The sequence below is a fragment of the Syngnathus floridae genome, chromosome 1, assembly GCF_059516105.1.
Source record: "Syngnathus floridae isolate MCC-2025c chromosome 1, RoL_Sflo_1.0, whole genome shotgun sequence".
Lineage (NCBI taxonomy): Eukaryota > Metazoa > Chordata > Actinopteri > Syngnathiformes > Syngnathidae > Syngnathus > Syngnathus floridae.
The window spans coordinates 26,034,150-26,059,109 of NC_142413.1; the positions used below are offsets into that span (position 1 = coordinate 26,034,150).

General features: G+C 41.7%; 1 protein-coding gene across 5 annotated transcripts in view; it reads right to left on the reverse strand.

Moving 5' to 3' along the window:
• Positions 1 to 24,960, reverse strand: part of spdl1 (spindle apparatus coiled-coil protein 1) — a 192,484-nt gene that overhangs the window by 107,951 nt on the left and 59,573 nt on the right. For all 5 annotated transcript variants that reach the window (XM_088390585.1, XM_088390601.1, XM_088390568.1 and 2 more), the window contains one exon: positions 8,821 to 8,931. In XM_088390585.1, coding sequence (XP_088246711.1) covers positions 8,821 to 8,931 — 111 coding nt within the window. The remainder of the gene's footprint in view (positions 1 to 8,820; positions 8,932 to 24,960) is intronic.

Below are 24,960 nucleotides of genomic sequence, written 5' to 3' on the forward strand. Positions count from 1 at the left end.
GGGGACAGTGTTCCCTCTAAGCTTCGCAGCTGCAAAATTTCGCACTGCTCGCGCTGTCTCTACGCACAAGAAACTCCATGCTGCACACAAAATAAAATTCAGCATAAATGGATTGATTAATATCTAATGTTAGACGTATTCTAATCTAATTAAGTGGACAAATTATTTTCTTTCTATGCCTTTTTGTGTCCAGCCAATGATATGATATGGTTCACTTACGCTACATAGCCAATGATAGCATTGACAATGGCCGAAAATGTGTCCTGCCCATCCGTGCCGTGCAAGTTAGCTAGCTAACAACAGTGCGGCGGAGTCAAGAGATGCTAAGTTAGCTAACCCCTTATCATGGTAAAACGAACGAGCAGCGACACTTCCACTCGCCAAGCCAAAATAAACAAGAGATGTGACGGTCCTTTTAAGATGGAATGGTTATCGGAGTGTGCGCAAATAAAAAAGGAAACGATGAAACTGGGTGTGATTTTCTCTTTTTTGAGTGACAATGGTCTACTATGCAACACATGCGGCGAAGCCTAAGTGGTGGACGAGTTTACGGAGGGAAAAATATGGACTGAATGGAATTTTGGCTACCTCAAGCGTCACATTCAGCAGAAATGTCATTTGAAAGCTGTTGGGATTGTACAAAGACTCAAGTTGGGACAGGGGATCGGTACAATATTGCGGGAGAGCACAAAAGGCCGACAGAAAAGGAACGAGCTGTCACACAAAACAAAATCCAACCCCAAGCAAGTTAAAGTTCTCATCGACAATATTCTATCTATCGATCGACCTATTTATTTATTTATTTATTTATTTATTTATTTATTTATTTATTTATTTATTTATTTATTTATTTATTTCATCTAGTGTTGCACACAATGGTCCACAGTGTGTACAGGGAGCTTGTGTGTTTGCACAGACACTTGAAAAATTAGAGGGAACATTGCTTGGGGACCATTATTGATCACAAGCTGTGCTTCGAGGCACAAGTGGATGCTGTCTGCAAAACAGGCGGTTCCAGCGGTTAGCGTGAATGCAGTTTTATCTGACGTTCTTTTTTCCTCCACTGTACACCGCAGGAATGTGTTCTTTCACCTCTTTTATTGGTTTTATACACTAATGACAGTAATTGTTTAGATCCTCAGACTGCCAAATTTGCTGATGATTTGCTGATTGTGTCGCTTATAAACCAGGGAGCTTGTGATCCTGGTCCAGTTTTATCAGACTTTGTGGAGTGGCGTAACACATATTTTTTTTAATATTAATGTGACCAAAACCAAGGAGATGGTTGGTAATTTGGGCATTTTTGGACCTTTGGTTCCTCCCCCTACTGTCATAAATGGCCAGTGTGTGGAGCAGGTCAAGGACTATAAATCCTTGTGGACCATTATTGATGACAAGCTGTGCTTCGTGTCACAACTGGATGCCGTTTATAAATAAGCTCACCAGCGCAAACCTTGGAACTTCCAAGTGGACACTTCTTTTACGAAAATATTTTATTTGTATTTTTATAGAGTCTATTTTAACATTTTCTTTTACCTGTCCATTAAGCAGCGGAATCGTTTAATGGAGACTGTTCAAGTGTGCTGTAAAATTACCAAAGGCTCACTTAACGACCTTAACGAGGTGTTCAAGGTTAGATATCTCAGGAAAGCTCAGGCTATTTATTACAGCTGACTCCTCCTATCCCCTGTGGCAGGAGTTTTCTTTGCTCCCATCAGGTTCACTGTCCCACGGTGTAGAATCAACAGATTCAAAAAGTCCATGGTGCCAAATGGACTGTTTTATAAATGGACGTGTGATTTTGTGTGTTGTGTATTTTAACTGTTGTTGCAAACAAATTGCCCCAAGGCGACAACAAAGTATTCTTGAATCTTAAGTTGCCACCCCCATACTGCCGCAGCAGACAAAACACACTGAGTTTCTCATAGGAGCTGTCCCAGCAAATTGGTTTTACATGTGGCTGTTTTGGTTTTGGTGCATCCCATATTAAAAGACTGTTCCATAAAACCCCTGCAGCATGCTCAAATACTAGACATTTCTGTTTGTTGTATAATATTTTATATAGTATGTACGTAATTTTGAGATTTCGAGATGTCCTATTTTGTGAGTAGTCACTGAATGCACCTTGCGTTGAGAGCCTAATGTGTGTGAGTACAATGGAGGCGGAGGATTAACAAACAAGGTGCCTTAAGGTTAGAAAAATAGGCACCTAAATATATATTACAATACATATTTATTTATATAGTGCTTTCACAACAGCTGTCGATGTAACAAAGCACTTTACAGAACATAAGAACAATATAAAATAACACTAGAACATAACACATCACATAAAACATTGGCACAAATTATAACGAGAGTGTGGCGGACACTCACCCAGCAGGCAACTGCGTGGCTGTGGGCATGTCTGTACTTATGTCTTTTTGACACAATGTGTGCTTTTATCATTCATGCGGTGTTTCATATTGCTAAAAGATCTTGTTGGCAGTCTTGGAATAAAGACATGTTTGGAAAGACAGCTGCATGTTTTCAATACTGCCAAAATAGTGACCCTGACGTAATGTTTCCAGCAGTGGATCAAGGGGTGTCCTCCTCGGCATTTTTGTACGGAAAAAAATATTGATAACTGCAGCTCCGAGCAGCTGAAAAAGGCCCTTGCAATCACATGTTGGTATACTGGCACTAGTGATGGGTCCGGCAACACCGATGCGTCGGCACGTGTCGAGCTCATAGAGCGAAGCCCCGTGTCGGTGCGCGTATCGCTTTAAAAAAGCCACATAACCGAACGAGCAGCATTGTAGACTGTCAAGGAAGCGCGCTTTAGCTCTGTTAAAGGAAGCGCATTGTCAACGGGATGGATCTGCTAAAACAATATCTAATATTTTGCGGTTCATCCTCGAACTTATCAAGAATTATGGAGCAGCCCCAAGTCAGATACTGGGACAATCAAAAGACCCACTACACTGCACTCCAGCCTCATCTGTGCCGTGTGAGTGTGTGTTTTCAACGGCGGGAGAAATTGTGTCCAAAAAACGCAACAGGCTCAATTTCAAAACATTGGAAAAACATATTGTTTTAAATAAAAATTTGTAAAAAACAAATCTCAGTGCACAAGCATCCTCTTTCACAACACGTTCACTTAGATTTTCATGTTGCGATATATGTTCACATTATTGATTGACTATAACTAAAAAAGAAAATATATTTTCAATTTAAATGAATATGTGAAACAATACAATATAAAATATAATTACTTGAATTAATTAATGTACCGTATTTTACCGATTTTATGATATATCCTTTGTATAAGTCGAGCTCAATTGTTGCATTATATTAAACTTCAAAATTCAATCAGAAATATGCGAAATTTATTGACGAAATGACACATCCGGGAGGCCGCGCGCACGCGCCAAGTGGCCGAAAATAGCTCCCGCCGAGCGGATCAGCACTTTATAAGCACCGCGGATGAAATCGCGGAGCCTCATTCGACTTCCAGCGGCCGGCGAGCTCGCGCACGCCGCCCGGCACATCCGGGAGGCCGTGCGCACGCGCCAAGTGGCCGAAAATAGCTCCCGCCGAGCGGATCGGCTGTTTATAAGCACCGCGGAGGAGATCGCGGAGACTCATTCGACTTCCAGCGGGCCGCGCATTCGCGCACGCCGCCCGGTTCAAATTTTCTAAGTGCAACGCACAATGAGATGCATGAGAAACGGCCTTGGTTACCATCACATTTGAAGCGATGAATACGAAGTTAAATTTTATGACTCGGTGTATAAGTTGAGGTCGATTTTTTTCGGTCGATTTTGGATCGAAAAAGGTCGACCAATACACCGGCAAATACGGTATATACTAGGTCATCAAATCAGTGTCAGTCGTATCTGTCAACTAGGTTGCCTGTAGTATTTTTAAGGTCCAGCGGGTGTCAGCAGTCAGCGACACAGTATCAACACAGTGTCAATACAGTTTGCCAATGTGTCGGGACGACACACGACGCCTCATGGACCCATTACTAACTGGCATATTTGAAATGATTTTTTTTTTTTTTAAAGTAAAAAAGTGCATCAGATTCAAAGCTACTTTGATAAAATGTGACCTCAAAAAAAAGGGCATAAGTGAGTGAATAGAAAATGGCTGGCTTCAGAGACGTTTTGTAGATATTGAACTATGACATAGTATATTTACCGGTAGATCTTGGTGGAATGTTCAAGGTGGCTGTTCGTTTAAAATTTGTAGAGTGCGCAACTAATCAATTATTTTAAAGAATAACAATAAACTCAACGTAATAGTTCATCTACCAAGTGTATTATCTGCACAAAGTTAAGAGCATAAAAAAAAAAAGAAAAATCAGCAAACAGCATGTTGGACAAAACAACAGTGTTGGACAAATTAAAAAGCTATGGTTGGATTTGTTTTTTATCATGAAAAAGTATCCCCAGTTTCAAAACAAATTGATAAAACTTCTAGCGGTACTTCTTTAATATGTGAACTCTATAAAATGCCACAATTTGGAAAACAATGAAATAAAATGGTGGTTCCTTCCTTTTAGGTTTAGCAATGCCTCAAAAGTAACTTTTTTGTAGGCCTTTGGCTGTTGCACATACCATCAAAATTTCATAGCTCTAGATTAGTGGTTCTTAACCTTGTTGGAGGTACCGAACCCCACCAGTTTCATATGCGCATTCACCGAACCCCTCTTTAGTGAAAAACATATATATATATATATATATATATATATATATATATATATTCAAATTCAAGACATCAATGTTTTTTACTGATGCACAAAATGAGCCATGCATGAACATTACCTTGTTCAAAGAACAAAACCAACACAATGTAATGCAATGCAATAACACAGTGCAGCTGCTGCTCAGGGACATCCTTGGCAAGTGGTGATAAGGACTGCAACTGCCAAAATCAAAAATCAAAGTGAAAATAAAAACGAATATAAAACGTATGTATATCTGGAAGAAGAAGAAAAAAACATATATGTAAATATATAAATATATATATATATATATATATATTGGGCGAGATGCGAGAATAAGGATCTGTTGGAATGCTACTACTCCAGCAACCCGAGCGAGAGGGGTTACATGCGGAGAATGCGGGAACAATGGCAACTTCGATACCCACAGTCAACACTATCGGCCAAGCAACTAGTAGCTCAATGTTCCAATATCCATAAACGGCACCTGCTATCACAGCTCGAGATTGATGAGATACAACACAAATGCCATAGCGAAGGTCAACCAGAGCACCGGGTCAGAGACGAGTTAAATCCATGTACAAGTCCAGAGGTTGGGTACGAAACCCTAATAAGCACAATCAAGCTGAACGAGGCAGCAACTGACCTGAAGAACACGATCATGGCGAGAATGAATGCTCGGGAACCTAGATACACACTGCAGAGGCTAAGTGAAGTACCCTCAGAAAGTCTCCTAGAAGATGTGAATGCAGCACTGACAATTCCTACGGCTACCATCACTGAAACCAATGAGCTGACATACACCTCAGCAGCAGTGATCCTAGAAATGCTTGGCTACAAGAAGAATGACCATATGCGACCACAACAGTGCCCACCATGGAAGAGAAGGCTGGAGGCCAAAATCAAGATAGCATGGAGAGAAGTGAGCCAAATGACAGAGGCCCAGAAAGCTGCAATGAAAAAGCAAGTTCCCAAGAAATACAGCCAGATGCCCATACCTGAAGCACTCAAAACTGCCAAACAAAGACTCCAAGCCTTGGCCAGCCGCCTAAAGAGGTACACAAGAGAGAATGAAGCCAGACGAATAAACAGGTTGTTCACAACACAACCAGCGAAAGTGTATGCTCAGTGGCAGGGGAATAATAGCAGAGCAGACCCACCAAGGCTGGAAACTGAACAGTACTGGAAGGATATATGGGAGCGGGAGGCATCACATAAGAAGGATGCACAGTGGCTGGTGGCTCTGAGAAAGGACCACAGCAAGCTCCCTGAACAGAACCCAGTAACCATCACAGTGGCAGACATCCAGAGAAGAGTCTCAGGAATGAAAAACTGGACAGCACCAGGCCCTGACATGATCCACAGCTACTGGCTCAAGAAACTCTCCATGAGCGCCTGGCAGCACAAATGAACCAGCTGCTAAGGGATGGGACTCACCCTGAATGGCTAACCCAAGGGCGTACAATCCTGATCCAGAAGGATCCATCAAAGGGTACAGTCCCATCCAACTACCGGCCAATCACCTGCCTCTCCACAACATGGAAGCTGATGTCGGGCATAATATCAGATAAGATCAGCGGGCACATGGATCAATACATGAGCACTGCTCAGAAAGGGATTGGTAAAAATACCAGAGGAGCAAAACATCAACTCCTGGTGGATAGAACAGTCACCCAAGACTGCAGAACTAGACGTACCAACCTGAGCACTGCCTGGATTGATTACAAGAAAGCATATGACTCAATGCCACATACTTGGATCACTGAATGCTTGAGGCTGTACAACATCAATGGGACTCTGAGAACCTTCATCGCCAACTCGATGAAACAGTGGAAAACCACACTTGAAGCCAATGGCAAGCCCCTTGCACACGTGACCATCAAATGTGGTATATACCAAGGAGACGCTCTGTCCCCAATGCTGTTCTGTATAGGACTGAACCCCCTCAGCCAAATAATCAACAAGACGGGCTATGGATACCAACTCAGGAATGGGGCCACCATCAGCCACCTCCTCTACATGGATGACATAAAGCTGTACGCTAAGAACGAGCGGCACATTGACTCCCTGATCCACACTACCAGGATCTACAGCTCTGACATCGGAATGTCATTCGGACTTGAGAAATGTGGCCGCATGGTGACTAAAAGAGGAAAGGTAATCCACACAGAGGGGGTCTCACTCCCAGAAGGAACAATAGCAGACATTGAGGACAGCTACAAATACCTTGGAATTCCACAGGCAAATGGCAACCTTGACGAGGAAACAAGGAAAGCAGCCACAGCCAAATACCTCCATCGAGTAAGGCAAGTCCTAAGAAGTCAGCTCAATGGCAAGAACAAGTCCCTAGCCATTAACAGCTATGCCCTACCAGTAATCAGATACCCTGCAGGAATCATACGGTGGCCAAAGGAAGATATACAGACCACAGATATCAAGACACGGAAGCTCCTAACCATGCATGGAGGGTTCCATCCCAAGTCCAGCACCCTGAGACTGTACACTAGCCGTAAAGAAGGAGGCCGAGGACTAGCGAGCGTGAGAGCAACTATCCAAGATGAAACATCCAAGATCCATAAGTACATCAGGGATAAGGCCTCAACGGATCACGTGCTCAGTGAATGTCTCAGACAATGGGCATCAAAGGAAGATGAGGTGCTGGAGGGACCATCATGGGAGGACAAGCCCCTACATGGGATGTACCACCGAAACATAGCTGAAGTAGCTGATATCCAGAAATCCTACCAATGGCTAGAAAGAGCTGGTCTGAAGGACAGCACAGAGGCACTGATCCTGGCTGCACAAGAACAGGCCTTGAGCACCAGAGCAATAGAGGCCCAAATCTACCACACCAGACAAGACCCCAGGTGTAGATTGTGCAAAGAAGGTCCTGAGACAATCCAGCACATAACTGCAGGGTGTAAGATGCTGGCAGGTAAAACATACATGGAGCGCCATAACCAAGTAGCTGGAATCGTGTACAGGAACATCTGTGCAGAGTATGGACTGGAAGTCCCAAGATCCAAGTGGGAAACACCTCCAAAGGTGGTAGAGAATGACCAAGCCAAGATCCTCTGGGACTTCCAGATCCAGACAGACAGAATGGTAATGGCGAACCAACCGGACATTGTGGTGGTGGACAAAGAGCAGAGGAAAGCCGTTGTGGTTGACATAGCCATCCCAAATGATGGTAACATTAGGAAAAAGGAACATGAGAAACTTGAGAAATATCAAGGGCTCAGAGAAGAGCTGGAGAAGACCTGGAGAGTTAAGACTTCAGTGGTACCTGTGGTCATTGGAGCACTAGGGGCAGTAACCCCCAAACTGGAGGAGTGGCTGAAACAGATCCCAGGAAAAACATCTGACATCTCAGTCCAGAAAAGTGCAGTACTAGGAACAGCAAAGATACTGCGTAGAACCCTCAAGCTCCCAGGCCTCTGGTAGAGGACCCGAGCTTGAAGGGAAAAAGAGACCACCCACGGGGGGTGAGGAAAAGTTTTTTTTTTTTTTTTATATATATATATATAGTCATATGCAGTCCTTATCACCACTTGCCAAGGATGTCCCTGAGCAGCAGCTGCACTGGGATCATTTTGGAGTGAAGGAGAAAAAAAATGTTAAATCAGCTTTTGTGTTAAGGCATGCCTGATAATATAAACAGACTTATTAAAACTTATTTTGCTGTAATTTTACTGTATCTGCATGGTGAAATGTACAAATGCAGCCTGAAAAGTTTGTCAGATCATCAAATGAACATCCAATGCAGGATGCACGCTTGTGCTGTGTGAGGAAACAGTCAAGACAGTCTTGAACAAAAAATCTCCATTAATTCTATGAGTAACTAGCCAGGTACGGAACATGAAATTCCTCTTCCTGTTGATTAAGACTAGAAATTAACCCTAACATGTTTTGGGAAGAAAACCACAGCATAAACAAGGACACTTCTTTGACAGCAAAAATGTCACCCAAAAAAAATATTTTTTTTATTCCTGATTAAAGAATATCGCTAGTTAGACAATATAACGTATGTGATCCAAAATCCCAAAATAAATAAATAAAATCTCAAAGGATACCAGACACGAGCATCGGTTATATTAAATATGGTACTGTACCTTCATACGTTGCAACTGCTGTTTGTTAAAGGCATAATGTGCTTGAAGTGACTCGTACTGGTCCTTCATACTGATTAGCCTTCTCTCCATTTCAGCACGTTCATCCTCCAACTAAAATACATACAAAAAGTCAAAAGATCGCAAGACAGCATTTTGGCACATACATACATATACATTATTCCTCAAAAGAGAGTATGACCTCACATTTTTGCTAATATCAAATTAAATATTTTCTCGGGATAACATTGAGGAAATGACACTTTGCTAAAAATGCAATGTAATCAGCAAACAGTCCACCCAAAGAAGTTGATTTACCCTCAAAATGATTTAACACACAGCCAATAATGTCAAAATAGTTCCCAAAAAAAGTGAGTAAACCCTTGCGTTAATATTTTGTGCGGACATCATTATTTTCCGACATTCTCTCAGACGAACATCTGAGTGTTAATCATGTCACCACCAATAGCAATGTGGTCGCCATATTGAGAAGGGGTAAAGAGTTTGCAGTTGTTGATTTCAAGCACACACAAATGCCCAAAAGTGTCAATATTTTGTGTGGCCATTCTTTTCAGCTATTCTAAGCAGCCAAACATCCATACGTTGCTCATGTCACCAGAAATAGCATCGTGGCTATTATATTGAAAAGTGGGAAGGAATTTGCAATAGTTGAATTCGAGCACTGGGTTACAAAGTAAAGACATATTTTGTGTAGCCATTCAATTATTTTCAGCCATTCTCGGTAGCCGAACATCTGGACGTTGATCACGTCATCAAAAATAGCATTGCGGAAAGTGGTAAAGTGCTTAAAGTAGTTGAATTCAAGCACTGGGTTACAAATGCCCATAAGTTTCAATATTTTGTGTGGCCACTCCATTATTCTCAGCCATTCTTGGCAGCCAAACACCTGGGTGTTGATCACGTCACCACAAATAGCATCGCAGCCACCATAAAGTCATGTTTTTTCCAGCGACTAGCGTTACGAGCAGCTACAAAAGGAATAGAACTTGGTGAAACCTTGTTAGAAGGCCTCTTTGGCACGTGATTAGCTAGGTAGCTTGAGCTTATGCCGTTATCTTGCTGTGACATTTCTCTTGCTTTCACTGGCTTTCCCTTCTCTATCACACTATTTGCACATACGTAGAAGATGATCTCAGTTAAGACGGAAATGTCACACATTATCACACAGGCTCTGCAGAACCACCTCCTTGCAGCAGTAGTATAAGAATAGGGACCTTGGAGGAGGGAGTTCGACCTTCTTCAGCAATCTCGCAGAGAAGGCTCCACAGCTGTGTCTCGATATTTCTGGCATACGTTAAATACCGTAATTTTCGGACTATAAGTCGCGTTTTTTTTTCATAGTTTGGGTGGGGGGGCAACTTATACTCAGGAGCGACTTATATATATATATATATGTTTTTTTCACAAATTTTTACTTGATCATTAACACATCACTTACTTAAAAGTATAGTTGACCACTTCACATGTTATTTTTAGTATAGTTGATCACTTCACATGCTTTTATATCTTTATCTTGAACATATTCAAAACATAAAAAATAGAGAAAAAATCAAATAAAGCAATTAACACTTTAAAGCGCCATATCCAAGTCCACTGTCTGCTGTATGCACACTTGCTCCATTTTTGCTCCTCTTATATTTATTATGTTATTTGTTTATTTATTATTTATTCATCACTCTTATTTATTCATTGTTTGTGCCTTCTTGTTTTTTTTTGTGTTGTTTACTTGTACGTGTATTGTGTACTATGTCTTGTCACCGTGGGATAGTGGAAACGTAATTTCGATCTCTTTGTGTGTCTTGGCATATGAAGAAATGACTGATGAAACAACCAAATAAACAAAACAAAAAAACTACATCTGAAAAAAAATATATTTTCAGACGAAACTGGATGAGGGCGCTCTAAATGGGAAGGGCTTAAGAAAAATGGCACCAAAAAGAAACTCATATTTTGCAGGTAACAAACTTCAAGTTGTAAAACATGCAGCCGAAAACAGTAATCAAGCAGCAGAAAGAAAGTTTGGAGAACCGTGATGTACCAAAGCATTACTGTAATTTGAATTTCAAGTGACCACAGTGGCACGGCGCGGCGCTTGTTTACATAAAGGACAAACGTACCCACGTACGTACTACCGGCTTTGTTTGTAAGTGACACGGAGGACGCAGAGATTGAAGGAATTAAGGATTTGGAGTGACATAGAAGGTTTGAAAAACTATTATGGCTATTAGATCTGTGGAATAACGATGAGGCTGACGTCAGGACGCACGCGCGGCATTGTTGACAAAGGACGAGGAATTTGATCGATGGATTTAATGATTTAAAGTGCACAGATGGTTTGATAATATTGCTTATATAATAGTTATCTGAAAAATAATTTATATATCGTAATAAGGGCATGTGGAATATTTTGAATTGCAAGCGCTGTCAGCCACGCGCACCCATTGTTGACAAAGAACGATTTAATGAATGGAGTGACACCGATGGTTTTATAAACGTGTTATTTATGTAATAGTTGTCTTTAATAACTCTATATGTTACGTCAGGCCCATTCTCAGCTCTTTGTTTGTGTTTGTCACGTTAGCATACCTATCGTTTAGCCTGTTGTTGCTATTGTATCGAACAATCGATGGATTTAATGAATTGGAGTGACACAGACGGTTTTATAAACATGTTATTTATGTAATAGTTGTCTTTAATAACTATCAGGCATGTCAAACATACGGCCTGCGGGCCGGATCCGGCCTGTTGGATCATTTAATCCGGCATGGCATAAATTTCTGAGTATGTCAAAAAAAGAAGCGAGTCTCTAGCTCATTTCCATCAAAAGTTATGTTTTTTTTTTAAATAAATACAAACCAAGTGCTCCCTCCGGCCACGGGAGGGCAGTAAATGTGTAAAAGAGCTCACGTCCAGCGGCATTGACACGAGTTAGTACTAAAACTAAACCGTAAATCTTGCTTCACAATTCACCACAAGTTATCAGTCAACACACCCTTCCCAAAATGGCACTGTCAAAAAGAAGAAAAGTGGACACGCAGTGCTGAGTTTTCAAGGAAAAATGGACTGAGCATTATTTATTCACAGAAGTGTATGCAAAACCAGTGTGCTTGGTATGTAGTCAGCAAGTTGCAGCACAGAGTTTAATATTCGGCGCCACTATGAGACTCATCATAAAGACAAGTATGACCACTTGAAAGGACAAATAAGGAAAGACGAGATAAACAAATTGGTGGCTGGTCTGAAGAAACAGCAGTCTACTTTTACGCGCAGCCGCAATATCACTGATGGGGCTGTAAGCTACATTATTGCTAACGAGCTGGTGCAGGCATCCAAGCCATTTTCTGATGGGGAGTTTGTGAAAACATGCATGTTGAAGGCTGCGGAAGTCGCGTGCTCTGAAAAGCGACCTGCCTTTGCCAAAATTAGTCTGACGAGGAACACTGTCGTAGATCGGGTGACAGAACTCTCAAGTGACTTGACGCGCCAAATGGAAGAGAAAATCAAGTCATTTATCGCATTTTCAATTGCAATAGATGAGGACCGATGTCACAGACATGCTCAACTGGCCATATTTATTAGAGGTGTTGATGAAACTTTGACCATCACCGAGGAGCTGCTTGAATTGGTACCCATGAATGACACCACAACAGCAGACGACATTTTCAGCGCTCTCGTTGGAGCGCTGGACAGGGCGGGAGCGGACTGGTCGCGTTCCGTGAGCCTGGCTACCGACGGTGCGCCATCAATGGTCGGGAGAAAGGCAGGCGTTGCTACAAAATTTCGTGACAAAGTACAGACCGCAAATGGAGGACAAGACTTTTGGACATTTCACTGTATTTTGCATCAGGAGGCGTTATGTTGCAAAACACTGAAAATGGACCATGTTATGAGATTGGTTGTGAAAACTGTCAATTTCATCAGAGCGCGCGGTCTAAATCACCGTCAGTTTGACACATTTCTCCGTGATAATGACATTCATGCTGGTCTACCATACCATACTGATGTGCGGTGGTTAAGCAGATGTGCAGTACTCAAGCGCTTCTTTGAGCTACGAGGGGAAATTGGACAGTTTATGGAGAAGAAGGGACGCCCAGTAAAGGAACTTAAATGCAAGGAATGGGTGCAGGATCTTGCATTTATGACTGATATTACACAACACTTGAACACACTTAACACTACATTGCAGGGCCGAAACAGAGCTGTCACTCAATATTACGACAGCATAAGTGCGTTCAAGATGAAACTGTCACTGTGGGAGACGCAGATATCCAGCGGTGACTCTGCGCATTTCTCTTGTCTCACAGCTGTTCGTCCGGAGGCACCGGACCGTCCCGATAATGATTTGAAAAAATATAAAGACAACATAACAGATTTGCTGCGAGAGTTTGAGCAGAGGTTTCAGGTATTCAGTGAACTTGAGAACAAATTTGGCTTTTTTCGCTCGCCATTTATAGTTAAGCCTTCTGATATGCCAGCTGACATTCAACTCGAGCTTATTGACTTGCAGTGCGATTCCGCTATCAAGGATAAATTTGGGTCCGTGGGATTGGATACGTTTTATCAATATCTTATGCCAGGTTACCCCAAATTAACAGCCGTGGCTGCAAACGTTCTATCCATGTTTGGGACTACTTATCTTTGTGAACAGTTTTTTTCCGTAATGAACAACACTAAAACAAAGCAGCGCTCAAGGTTAACAAATAAACACTTGAATGATATTGTTAAATGTGCTGCTACTCAGGATTTGACACCCAATATTGATACACTTGTGAAGGCAAAAAGATCCCAAGTTTCAGGAGTCAGCAGCAGCAAGTAGACTGCAGGAGTGCAGTGAAAGAGAAAAAAAGAGTGATGACACAAAATTTGTTTGCACTCATTAATACAGATCATTAAAAATAAGATTAATCTGGTTTCATATTAAAGACAGTTAATATTGTGCAGTATATTCTCAGCTTCAGTAGGCCCAGCCTAGTAGTTTGATCGGATGTAGTATATTTTATTTTGTATTTCTTTTTTTATTTATTTCAAAGCAGTACGACAATTAAGGCGAGAATATTTTTTTTTTTATAGCTCCCACTTGAGTTTGTTAAGTGTGGTGAGTTGGTTCAGGTGTAAAACTGCATTCACTTCACTGTTAAAATAAACCAGTGAACCATGAAATCTTTTTTTTTCATTGTTTGTGGAAAAAATGTGTTGTGCTTAGAAAAGATTCCTTGTCATCCGTGATTATAATATGTAGGGTAGGCTACAAATGTAGGCTGAATGATAAAGCATAGTACTGAAAAACAAAGCAAAATATTTGGAGTTGACATTCTTTTAGTGATCCGGCCCACCTGAGAACAGAAAGTCTGGATCCGGCCCCAGAGCCAAACTGAGTTTGACATGCCTGGTCTATATGTTACGTCAGGCCCGTTATCAGCTCTTTGTTTGTGTTTGTCACGTTAGCATACCTATCGTTTAGCCTGTTGTTGCTATCGTTTAGCCTGTTGTTGCTCATTCATGACTGTTCTTGGTGTGGGATTTTGTGGAATAAATTGTCCCCCAAAATGTGACTCATACTCCGGAGCGACTTATATATGTTTTTTTTCCCACTTTTTGGGGCATTTTATGGCTGGTGCGACTTATACTCCGGAGCAACTTATAGCCCAAAAATTACGGTAGTTAAACTGATAAGGCACCCTCCTGGTAATCAATATTAGCATAGCGAGCATTAAAGAGAGAACCGGCACAAAATACACGAGCTAGCGACACTGCTTAGTCCAACCATGTCCGAATTCTGGCCCGAGGGCCAAATCCCCGGTCAGATTTCAAACGACCCGCAGCTTCGTTCTTATAATGTATTATTTATATGTTTTTTTTCACTTTTGGGGGCATTTTATGGCTGGTGCGACTTGTACTCTGGAGCGACTTATAGTCCAAAAATTACGGTAGTTAAACTGATAAGGCACCCTCCTGGTAATCACTATTAGCATAGCGAGCATTAAAGAGAGAACCGGCACAAAATACACGAGCTAGCGACACTGCTTAGTCCAGTCATGTCCGAAGTCTGGTCCGAGGGCAAAATCCGGCCCCGGTCAGATTTCATACGGCCCGCAGCTTCGTTCTTATATTGTATTATTTATGGCCCGCCTGCACTGCCAAACTGAATTAAAAAAAAAAAATCATGAATCTTGAAACTGTAATTTCTCCTATTACCAAAAGGTGGCAGCACCTTCCCTCTTCGCTCATTTTTGCCATGGCAACTGCAAAGAAAATGAGGAAAGTTGACATTGAGGGCCGTTGATTTCAAGAGAAATGGGAATTACGATACTTCACTGAAAATCAAGGCAATTGTGTTTGTCGAAATTGTAAAGAGACGGTTGCCTTGTTTAAAGATTTCAACCTAAAGAGACACTATCAGACTAAACATGCTAACACATACGACAAGCTAACAGGGAGTGACTGCGATAAAGTAAAGCAGCTCCAAGCTGAACTGGCATCACAACAGTGATTCTACACGTGGGGCTGTAAATCAAAAGTAAATATTACTAAAGTAAGCTACAAAGTGGCCATGTTAATACTGTCAATGTTATTGATGTTATAAACCTGTAGACGTGACACAAACTATTACTTTCTGAAAGATATTGTAAATGGCAAGAGCAAAATTCACTTGTTTTATCTATCCATCCATCCATCCATCCATTATCTATACCGCTTGTCTCCACGGGGGTCGCAGGCATGCTGGAGCCTATCCCAGCAGTCATCGGGCAGTAGGCGGGGGACACCCTGAACTGGTTGCCAGCCAATCGCAGGGACGAACCATTCACACTCACACTCACACCTAGGGACAATTTGGAGTGCTCAATCGGCCTACCAAGCATGTTTTTTGGGATGTGGGAGGAAACTGGAGTGCCCGGAGAAAACTCACACGGGCCCGGGAGAACATGCAAACTCCACACAGGGAGGGCTGGAGGTGGAATCGGATCCGCACTGTTAGAGTGGTGCTCACTCTAACTTATTTTTACAAGAACCACACGGGAGACAGTATGCCGTTTTTAAGCACTTGCAAATGGAGAGTCATTCGTTGCTGTGCGTACAGCGATGATCGAATGAGGTCTGACTCAGGCCTCTTGCAAGAGCATTTTTATTGAGAGAAACAGGGTGGGGGTGAGAGTGGACAGGATGGAGTTGAAACCCCTGACCTCTGGTCAAAGCATATCAGGGGGGGTTTTATGACTTTGTGTAAGACAGGACAAGCTAGGTTATTTATTACAGGTTACATTCCAACATAAGCATAAAACTAATCTAGCTAGGTTATTTATTACAGGTTACATTCCAACATAAGCATAGGATCAAACTGATCTATCAACCCTAACATATATCGATCAACCTTAACACGCACCCTCCTAACTACGAGGCGGTCGTGCTAACCAGTGTTCCACCGAGCCAACTCACTTTTTTTAAGTTTTAATAATAACAGACAACTTTGCATTACCGTATTTTTCAGACTAAAAGTGGCTCCGGAATACAAGTTGCATCAGCCATAAAATGCACAATATGGAGGAAAAAAACATATATAGTAAGTCGCACTGGAGTATAAGTCGCATTTTGGGGGAAATTTACTCGACAAAATCCAACACCAAAAACAGACATGAACCAAAAACAACAGGCTAACGATACGGTATGCTAACGTGACAAACACAAACGAGAAGCTGAGAACGGACCTGATGTAACTAACACTTATTCAAATGCGCACACACACACACACACACACACACACACACACACACACACACACACACACACACACACACACACACACACACACACACACACACACACACACACACACACACACACACACACACACACACACACACACACACACACACACACACACACACACACACACACACACACACACACACACACACACACACACACACACACACACACACACACACACACACACACACACACACACACACACACACACACACACACACACACACACACACACACACACACACACACACACACACACACACACACACACACACACACACACACAAAGACTACGTGTGCTGCTGACGTGAGACTAGATATATCAAATAAATGTAATATAAAGAACAATTTTAACAAACCATCCGTGACACTCTAAATCATTAAATCCATCGGAATATTTATCCTCTGTGTAAAAAAAAAAAAAAAGAAAAATACACAACTGTTGACGCCGGACTACGTGGGCTGCTGACGTCAGACTGGATATATCAAATGAATGCAATATAAACAATAATTTTAATGAACCATCCGTGTCACTCCAAATCATTAAATCCACCAGAATATTCATTCTCTGTGTCAAAAACAAAACAAAACCCAGCTGTCGATTCCGGACCCACATGCGCCGCTGACGTCAGCCTCGTCATCAGCCTCGTCATCAGCTGCAGCCCCAATTATTTCACAGATCTAGTATATAACTATATTGTAGTTTTACCAAAGTGCCAGGCAAGACGTGGGTTTGGTAACCGGCTCTTTATTTCACAAATCAAGCGTTCAACATATGAGCCAACACACGCAAGCGCCCTGGATCGCTCTGCCCCCCCCCCCCCCCCCCCCTGCTGCCTTCACGGCCTCCCTAGACAATCGGAAATTACTGAAATCTAACAACATACATGTTGCTACTCTAAACAAACTATGGCATAAAATAACTATGACATAAATAACAAGTTTATCGAATCATCTGTGTCACTCCAAATCATTAAATCTCCTGACTTCGGAAGTCAGTGAATGGAACTCATTGTCAATGAGGCTCCAATTATTCCACTGTGCACCCTCATGCGGTTTAAAGTGAAATAACATGTGAAGTGATCAACTATACTCGTAATTAAGTAATGTGTTAATGATCAAGTAAAAATTTGTGAAAAAATTCACATAAGTCGTTCCTGAGTATAAGAAGCCCCCCCCACACAAACTATGGAAATAAAATCGCGACTTATAGTCCGAAAAATACGGTACTTATAACTCCCGTTTAAAATGTTTTGAACTCATGTAAATTTAAGGTATTTCATACAGTTTGTTCAATGTTATCTGACTCTTCAGATATGAATGTATGGAAGAATGTGTGTTTATAGAGTTGTTCACATCTGCCTGAGTGGCTTATATTTGGTTATTTTCTCATTTGAAAAATAAAGACAATTGTGATAATGAAATTTGTTTCATAACAGTGTGTATTTGCATGAAATTTTTGTAGATAAAAAATGTCCGAAAAAACTATTGCCTCGGGCCCGTTCAGCTTATCAAATCTGGCCCTCTTTGCAAAAAGTTTTTGGAATGAGAAAAATGCAAGCGGTCATCACATGAATATTTGGAATACGTCAAAAGTGGAATGGAGTGAATCGGATGAATTATGTGGAAGGAATAGAAGGACAGAAAAGTGAAAATGAAATAATATAATAATAAGTATAATAAAGTGAATGGTGTGGCGTCACCTTCACACTAATAAAGTGAATGGTGTAGAACACACGCGTCAAACTCAAGGCCCGGGGGCCCAGATACGGCCCGCCACATTTTATGTGGCCCGCGAAGACAAATTGTGCTTCAAATTTGTGTCATTATTAGAATTGCAAATTGTCTTCACTTTTAAAATATATATTTTTTAAATATTTGACCAGTTTTTACTCATCTGATTTGAAAATGAGTTATTTGTCAGTTTGTTTTGAAGCTTTTACTGCATATAATATGAGGTGCTCATACATTTATTTGGGTTGACAGTCATAATGGCCCTCCGAAAGAAGCTATGACTACAATGCAGCTCGCGAAAAAAAATGAGTCTGACACCCCTGGTGTAGAATAACATAAGTGTGAAGGCCTTTACCTTCACACTAATAAGTCAAGTTTATTTTGTATAGCCCTAAATCACAGGCAAGTCTCAAAGGGCTTCACATATACAAAAAATTAACAATTATTCTCGAACATCCCCTGATCTTAAACTCACAGGAGGGCAAGGAAAAACTCAAAAAAACCCTACTTGGGGAAAAATGAGAAACCTTGAGAAGGGACCACAGATGGGAGAATCCCCCTTCCAGGATGACCTGGCTGCTATGGATGCAGAGAGGGCACATAGAACACACAATATAAAACAATCCAAAGAAAAAGTGAATATTGTAGAATAATATAAGTGTGAAGGCCTTCGCCTTCACACTAATAATAAAGTGAATGGCGTAGAATAACATAAGCCTTCGCCTTCACACTAACTACTGCCTGATATTTTCTTGAACTGCTTGATGTTTGTTTGTACTGCCAGAGGTTTTGGTACAATTAACAACAACGCTATGTGGCATTTTGAAGTTGGAGAGAGAAAATTAATGTTTGCACAGAATGTGAGACAATGAGCTTGGGCATGAGGGATGATAGTGATAGCAAGGACATTAGAAACAAAGCATAATAGTCCGTCAAAACAGGTACAAAATGATAAAAAGAGCTGATGTTGGGAAGAACCAATGGGGAAAGGGTGAGGGTATCATAAATGCAGGGACTGGCGCCATCTGGAGAAAACAAACCAAGGAGCGGGAGAAGAACGAGGACAATCACGAGGGCCACCAAGGACGATACTAGACATAGGGAAACCGGAAAATAAAACAATCTAGGTGCGACGTATTAAACGCATAATTTTTGCATCACGTGTTCAAAGAATGGGATGGATTGTAGCACTCTTGCAGAGGTGAAAAAACACAGTTCTAGTCATGGTCTAAATGTGTTTTTGAAAGGAGAGAGTATGCTCAAATGATATACCAATATTCATTACAGAATCACTTTAGGTAATAGTACATTTATCAAGATTTACAGTGGTGTCCCTAAATAGGTGCTGATGACAAGCAGGGTCAATTATCAACGTTTTGGGTTTATCTGGGTTAAGAAGAAATCGAGAGACATCAATTGTTTAATCTCAGCAAGACATGCCTCAATATTACAGCAATCCCGCGTATTTCTCATTTCTAACGGCATACAATGGGTGTCGTCCACATAACAATGGAAACTAATGTTATATTTATGTACAGGGTCCGGCAATATGATCTGACATATTTGTAGGTTTAATAAAATGGAAATAAACTAAAGAAACAAAAACTTTTTTTTATGTTCGAAAAGTACATACGGATAATGACGTTTTGTTTTGTTTCGTTAAATTTCATCTTCGTTATATAATGTAATTAAAATTATGTAATTTTGTTTCATTTCAGTTGCGAACATGAATTGGACCGGTGAGCGTTGCGCTTTCATTGTGGAAACGTTTATCAAGAACGAATCTGTAACTGCAACACAATGAGCGTTCCGTTTGCGCTTCAGACTTCGTAGACATGATCGCGTACCTGCTCGAAACACGATCTTGTTATGGGTTACTAACTTCAGAGCCAGTGGATCAGCACTGAAACGAAAAAGAAAGAAATTGCTGCCATTCCCCATGAAATGATCCGCCGAGGTATGGACAACTTTCATGAATGCCTTCGACAGTGTGTGGACAATAACGGCTTGCATTTGACTGATTTAATTTTTAAAACCAAATGAAACAAAATGGCGTTATATGTACTTTTCAAAAATAAAAACACATTTTTGTTTCTTTACTTTATTTGTGTTTTTTTTAACCCAAAAACGTGTCAGATGATTTTGCCAAACTCTGTATAATGTCACCAAGCAACAGCATACACATACTGGACAGTAGAGGTCAATGTACCAATCCTTATGGTACACCACCTTTAACATTAAGATCAGAAGATCCATGGATGTGATGGGTCTTCTCTGAGAGATAAGAACTAAACCAAGAGTGTTGACCCCGAAAAACCAAGGCGGTTTAATGATATGTTGTGATCGACATCAAAGGCATCAAAGTTCCACCTGTGAACAATGGAGTAAGCCTCCTAGGACGGGTTTTCAGTCAAAAACGTGTTACGGAATCGACAGGGGAACCTCACAGTCTCCTCTGGAGGAGGCCCTGTTTCTCAGGAAGGACAATGAAGGTGGGGCTAATCCATGTAGCACTTTACAAATAAAGCATACATACACATTAATAACACAGCACCATCTGCATCCATTTGAAAATTCACATTATTCCATGTTCTTTTAAATGCAGGTTTCCTTTTCTTAGAAGTCGTAACCTCTTCTTTTTCCGTCTCCTCATTGGGCTTTTTTTCCTTTCCGAAGAAGCTTTCCAAACATCTCTGTTTCTTGCTCATACGTATTTGCTTGCTTCGCGGGCTTGGCTGAGGTGACATGTCACGTGACCGAGACGAGCGTCTTGACCTGAACCGACGGATGTAATTGGGAGAGAGTCGCCTTTTTTTTTTTATATTTTCCAAAATAAATTCTTACTCATTTTTGCTAGCTTTGCGGGCTCGACTGGGAAAACATGTCACGTGACCGGGACGAGCATCTTGACCTGAATTAATTGATCATCGATATATATATATATATTTTTTTTCTGTGCGGCTTGGCGGCCCACGGAGCGGTACCGGTCCGCGGATCGGGGGTTGGTGACCTCTGATTTAAGACACTGGATTCCCTCTGGTGAGAAATTTAAGTCAATTAGTGTTTTTAAAGAATGTATTAGTTAACAGTGCAGAAAGCCTTTTTAAAGTCAAGGAACAATGCACCTACACATATTTCCGATTTACTTTTTACTTTTTCTATAAAGAAGCTGTTTGCTTATTCAGTGCCGTGGTTTGCTCTGAAACCAAATTGTACAGCATATATATTAAAGGGACTATTAATTAAATGTTTACCTACAATATTTGCTACCCATCTCTCAACAATCTTGGAAACTGGTCAATAATTTGATATATTTGAACTGTAACCAGACTTAAAGATTGAGGTGACTGTGGCCAGTTTCCAGGATGATAGGATAACTCTGTTGTCAGTTAGTTAGTTAGTTAGTTAGTTAGTTAGTTAGTTAGTTAGTTAGTTAGTTAGTTAGTTAGTTAGTTAGTTAGTTAGTTAGTTAGTTAGTAATGATGTACATTATACTACAGAGAACTCTTTAAGAGATGAGAGTCTATTCTATGAATGTCTTTAGCTTTCAAATGTTTTAGTGAACCAGTAATTTTGGTCAATTCCTGCACTGTTATTATGAATAATAGTTTCCATTACTTCAGCGCCTGTAGGTCAGATTTATGAAATATGTTTATCTAATGAGGCAAAATCACATCAAACAGCAAACATTCTGACCAAATACATAATCTTGAAGAATCAGTGAAAGAATACTTCTAAATAAAGTAATAGAGAAATCAATAGTTATGTTGGTCTCCCTTTATTGGTAGTGCATCATGGTCTGGAGTAAAATTTGTTGTGGTAATTCTTAGGATGGAGCCGAGGTGTCGGTCTGTTAACCTAGAGCTGTGACGGGCTTTGTTGACGTTCATGTGGCGGAATGTCTGCTCACACACGTAGGTCGAGCCAAATTGTCCTTGTTTTTTTTTTTTAAACACTCGCCACTCAGTGTCCACCTTTCTTTTCCTCGGGTCACTCATTTTAGTGGAAGGATTCCAGGGGAAGGTGCAACTGCAGCATACCGCCGAACGCGCAACCGTAGCGCGTCGCCCACCGCGCAACTGCACCGCGCTGGTCGCATTATTGTGACAGAGCCGTCGCTGGAATTTAGAAAATACTTTTAAAGTCCTGTTGTACTTTCCAAAATTTAATTGGACCTCAATGCGCAAGATGCTTAATTTGGTCCGATCGCGCAACCGCAGCGCGCCAGGCGCTCACTGTCGCATTGCTTTAAGAGCGTCTTTGTGTTTTAGGATGGCTTTACTGCTCCTACTTGCTTTCTTTGGGTTAATACAATCCTCAAAGTAACGAAAATACGATGACAACGGAGTCAGTCGGCATCCGGGCCGCGTGGTTGGGTTTTCTCGGGTCCTCCCGGCTCATCTCGCGAGGTTCAACCTCTGAATTTTGTTCAACAACCGAAGCAAAAAATCTCGAATTTTTTGTTCAAATTCCGATTTGTTTGAGAACCGGGACGTTTGGAAACCGAGGTTTGACTGTAAAATAAATAGATGCAGCTCACTGACAAGTGCTGCTATTTGAGCTCATTTTAGAACAGTCCTGCAGGCGACTCATGCTGTCCTCACAGGCGACCTGGTGCCCGCGGGCACCGTGTTGGTGACCCCTGTTCACTTTATTATTTACTATTATTATCCATTTGCTTTATTATCCATCCGTCCATCCATCCATCTTCTTCCGCTTATCCGGGGTTGGGTCGTGGGGGCAGCAGCTTTAGGAGGGACTCCCAGACTTCCCTCTCCCCAGCCACTTTATCCAGCTCATCCTGGGGGATCCCAAGGCGCTCCCAGGCCAGCCGAGAGACATCGTCTCTCCAGCGCGTCCTGGGTCGTCCACGGGGTCTCCTACCGGTGGGACATGCCCGGAACACCTACCCAAGGAGATGTCCAGGAGGCATCCTGATGAGATGAGCGAGCCACCTCATCTGGCTCCTCTCAACGTGGAGGAGCAGCGGCTCTACGCCCAGTCTCTCCCGGATGACCGAGCTTCTCACCTCTAAGGGAGAGCTCGGACACCCTGCGGACGAAACTCATTTCGGCCACTTGTATCCGGGATCTCGTCCTTTAAGTCATGACCCATAGCTCGTGACTATAGGTGAGGGTCAAGTCAAGTCAAGTCAAGTTTATTTGTATAGCCCTAAATCACAAACAGTCTCAAAGGGCTTCACATAGACAAAAATTGACAATTATTCTCAAAGCATCCCCTGATCATAAGCTCCCAAAAGGGCAAGGAAAAACTCAAAAAAACCCTGCCAGGGGAAAATGAGAAACCTTGAGAAGGGACCACAGATGAAAGGATCCCCCTTTCAGGATCACCAGGTTGTAATGGATGCAGAGAGGGCACAAGTAATACATAATATGAAAATCAATGAAAAAATGGATGTCGGAGGTGCCCTCGATTGTCCTGGCAGTGTCTTCAAGGAGGCTGAGCTGCAGTTTCTTCATCTTGAATTGGTCCCCGAGAATCCAGCCAGCCGCTATCAGCTTTTGCGCCACCTAACCCCCTCCCCAGCCAGGGAGAGAACAAAACAAACTCCGGCCAAATCGGCCACTCCAAGTTAGTTAAAGGCTTTCTCATAGAAATGTGTCTTTAAACGTGTCTTAAATGTTTCTACTGAGGTAGTAGTTCTAATATCCATTGGTAGGGCATTCCAAAGCTCTGGAGCCCGAATAGAGAAAGCTCTAGAACCTGCAGACATTTTCTTGGCCCTCGGTGTAACTAAAAGACTCCAGTTTTGCGAACGAAGGTTACGAGACGGAACATAAGGAACGACTAGGTCGACGAAATATGAAGGCACTAAGCCATGCAGTGATTTATAGGTTAGTAGAAGAACCTTGAAGTCACATCTTAAATGGACCGGGAGCCAATGTAATTTGGCTAATATTGGGGTAATGTGATCAAATTTTCTTGACCGTGAGAGCAGCCTCGCAGCGGCACTAACTGTAGACTTTTGATACTGGATTTAGGAAGACCAGAGAATAATACATTACAGTGGTCCAGGCGCGACGTGACGAACGCATGTATAATAGTTTCCGCATCCCCGGTCGAGAGGATCGGACGAATCTTAGCAATATTACGAAGGTGAAAAAACGCAATCCTGGTTATATTCTTAATGTGTTTTTGAAAGGAGAGCGTTTGGTCAAATATTACCCCGAGATTACCGGATTTTCCGGACTATAAATCGCTCCGGAGTATAAGTCGCACCAGCCATAAAATGCCCCAAAAAGTGAAAAAAAAAAAAACATACCGTATTTTCCGGACAAGAAGTCGCTCCGGAGTATAAATCGCACCAGCCATAAAATGCCCCAAAAATTGAAAAAAAACATATATAAGTCGCTCCGGAGTATAAGTCGCATTTTGGGGGGCAATTTATTCGACAAAATCCCACACCAAAAACAGTCATGAACGAGCAACAACAGGCTAAACGATAGCAACAACAGGCTAAACGATAGGTATGCTAACGTGACAAACACAAACAAAGAGCTGAGAACGGGCCTGACGTAACATATAGAGTGATTAAGGACAACTATTACATGAATAACATGTTTATAAAACCATCGGTGTCACTCCAATTCATTAAATCCATCG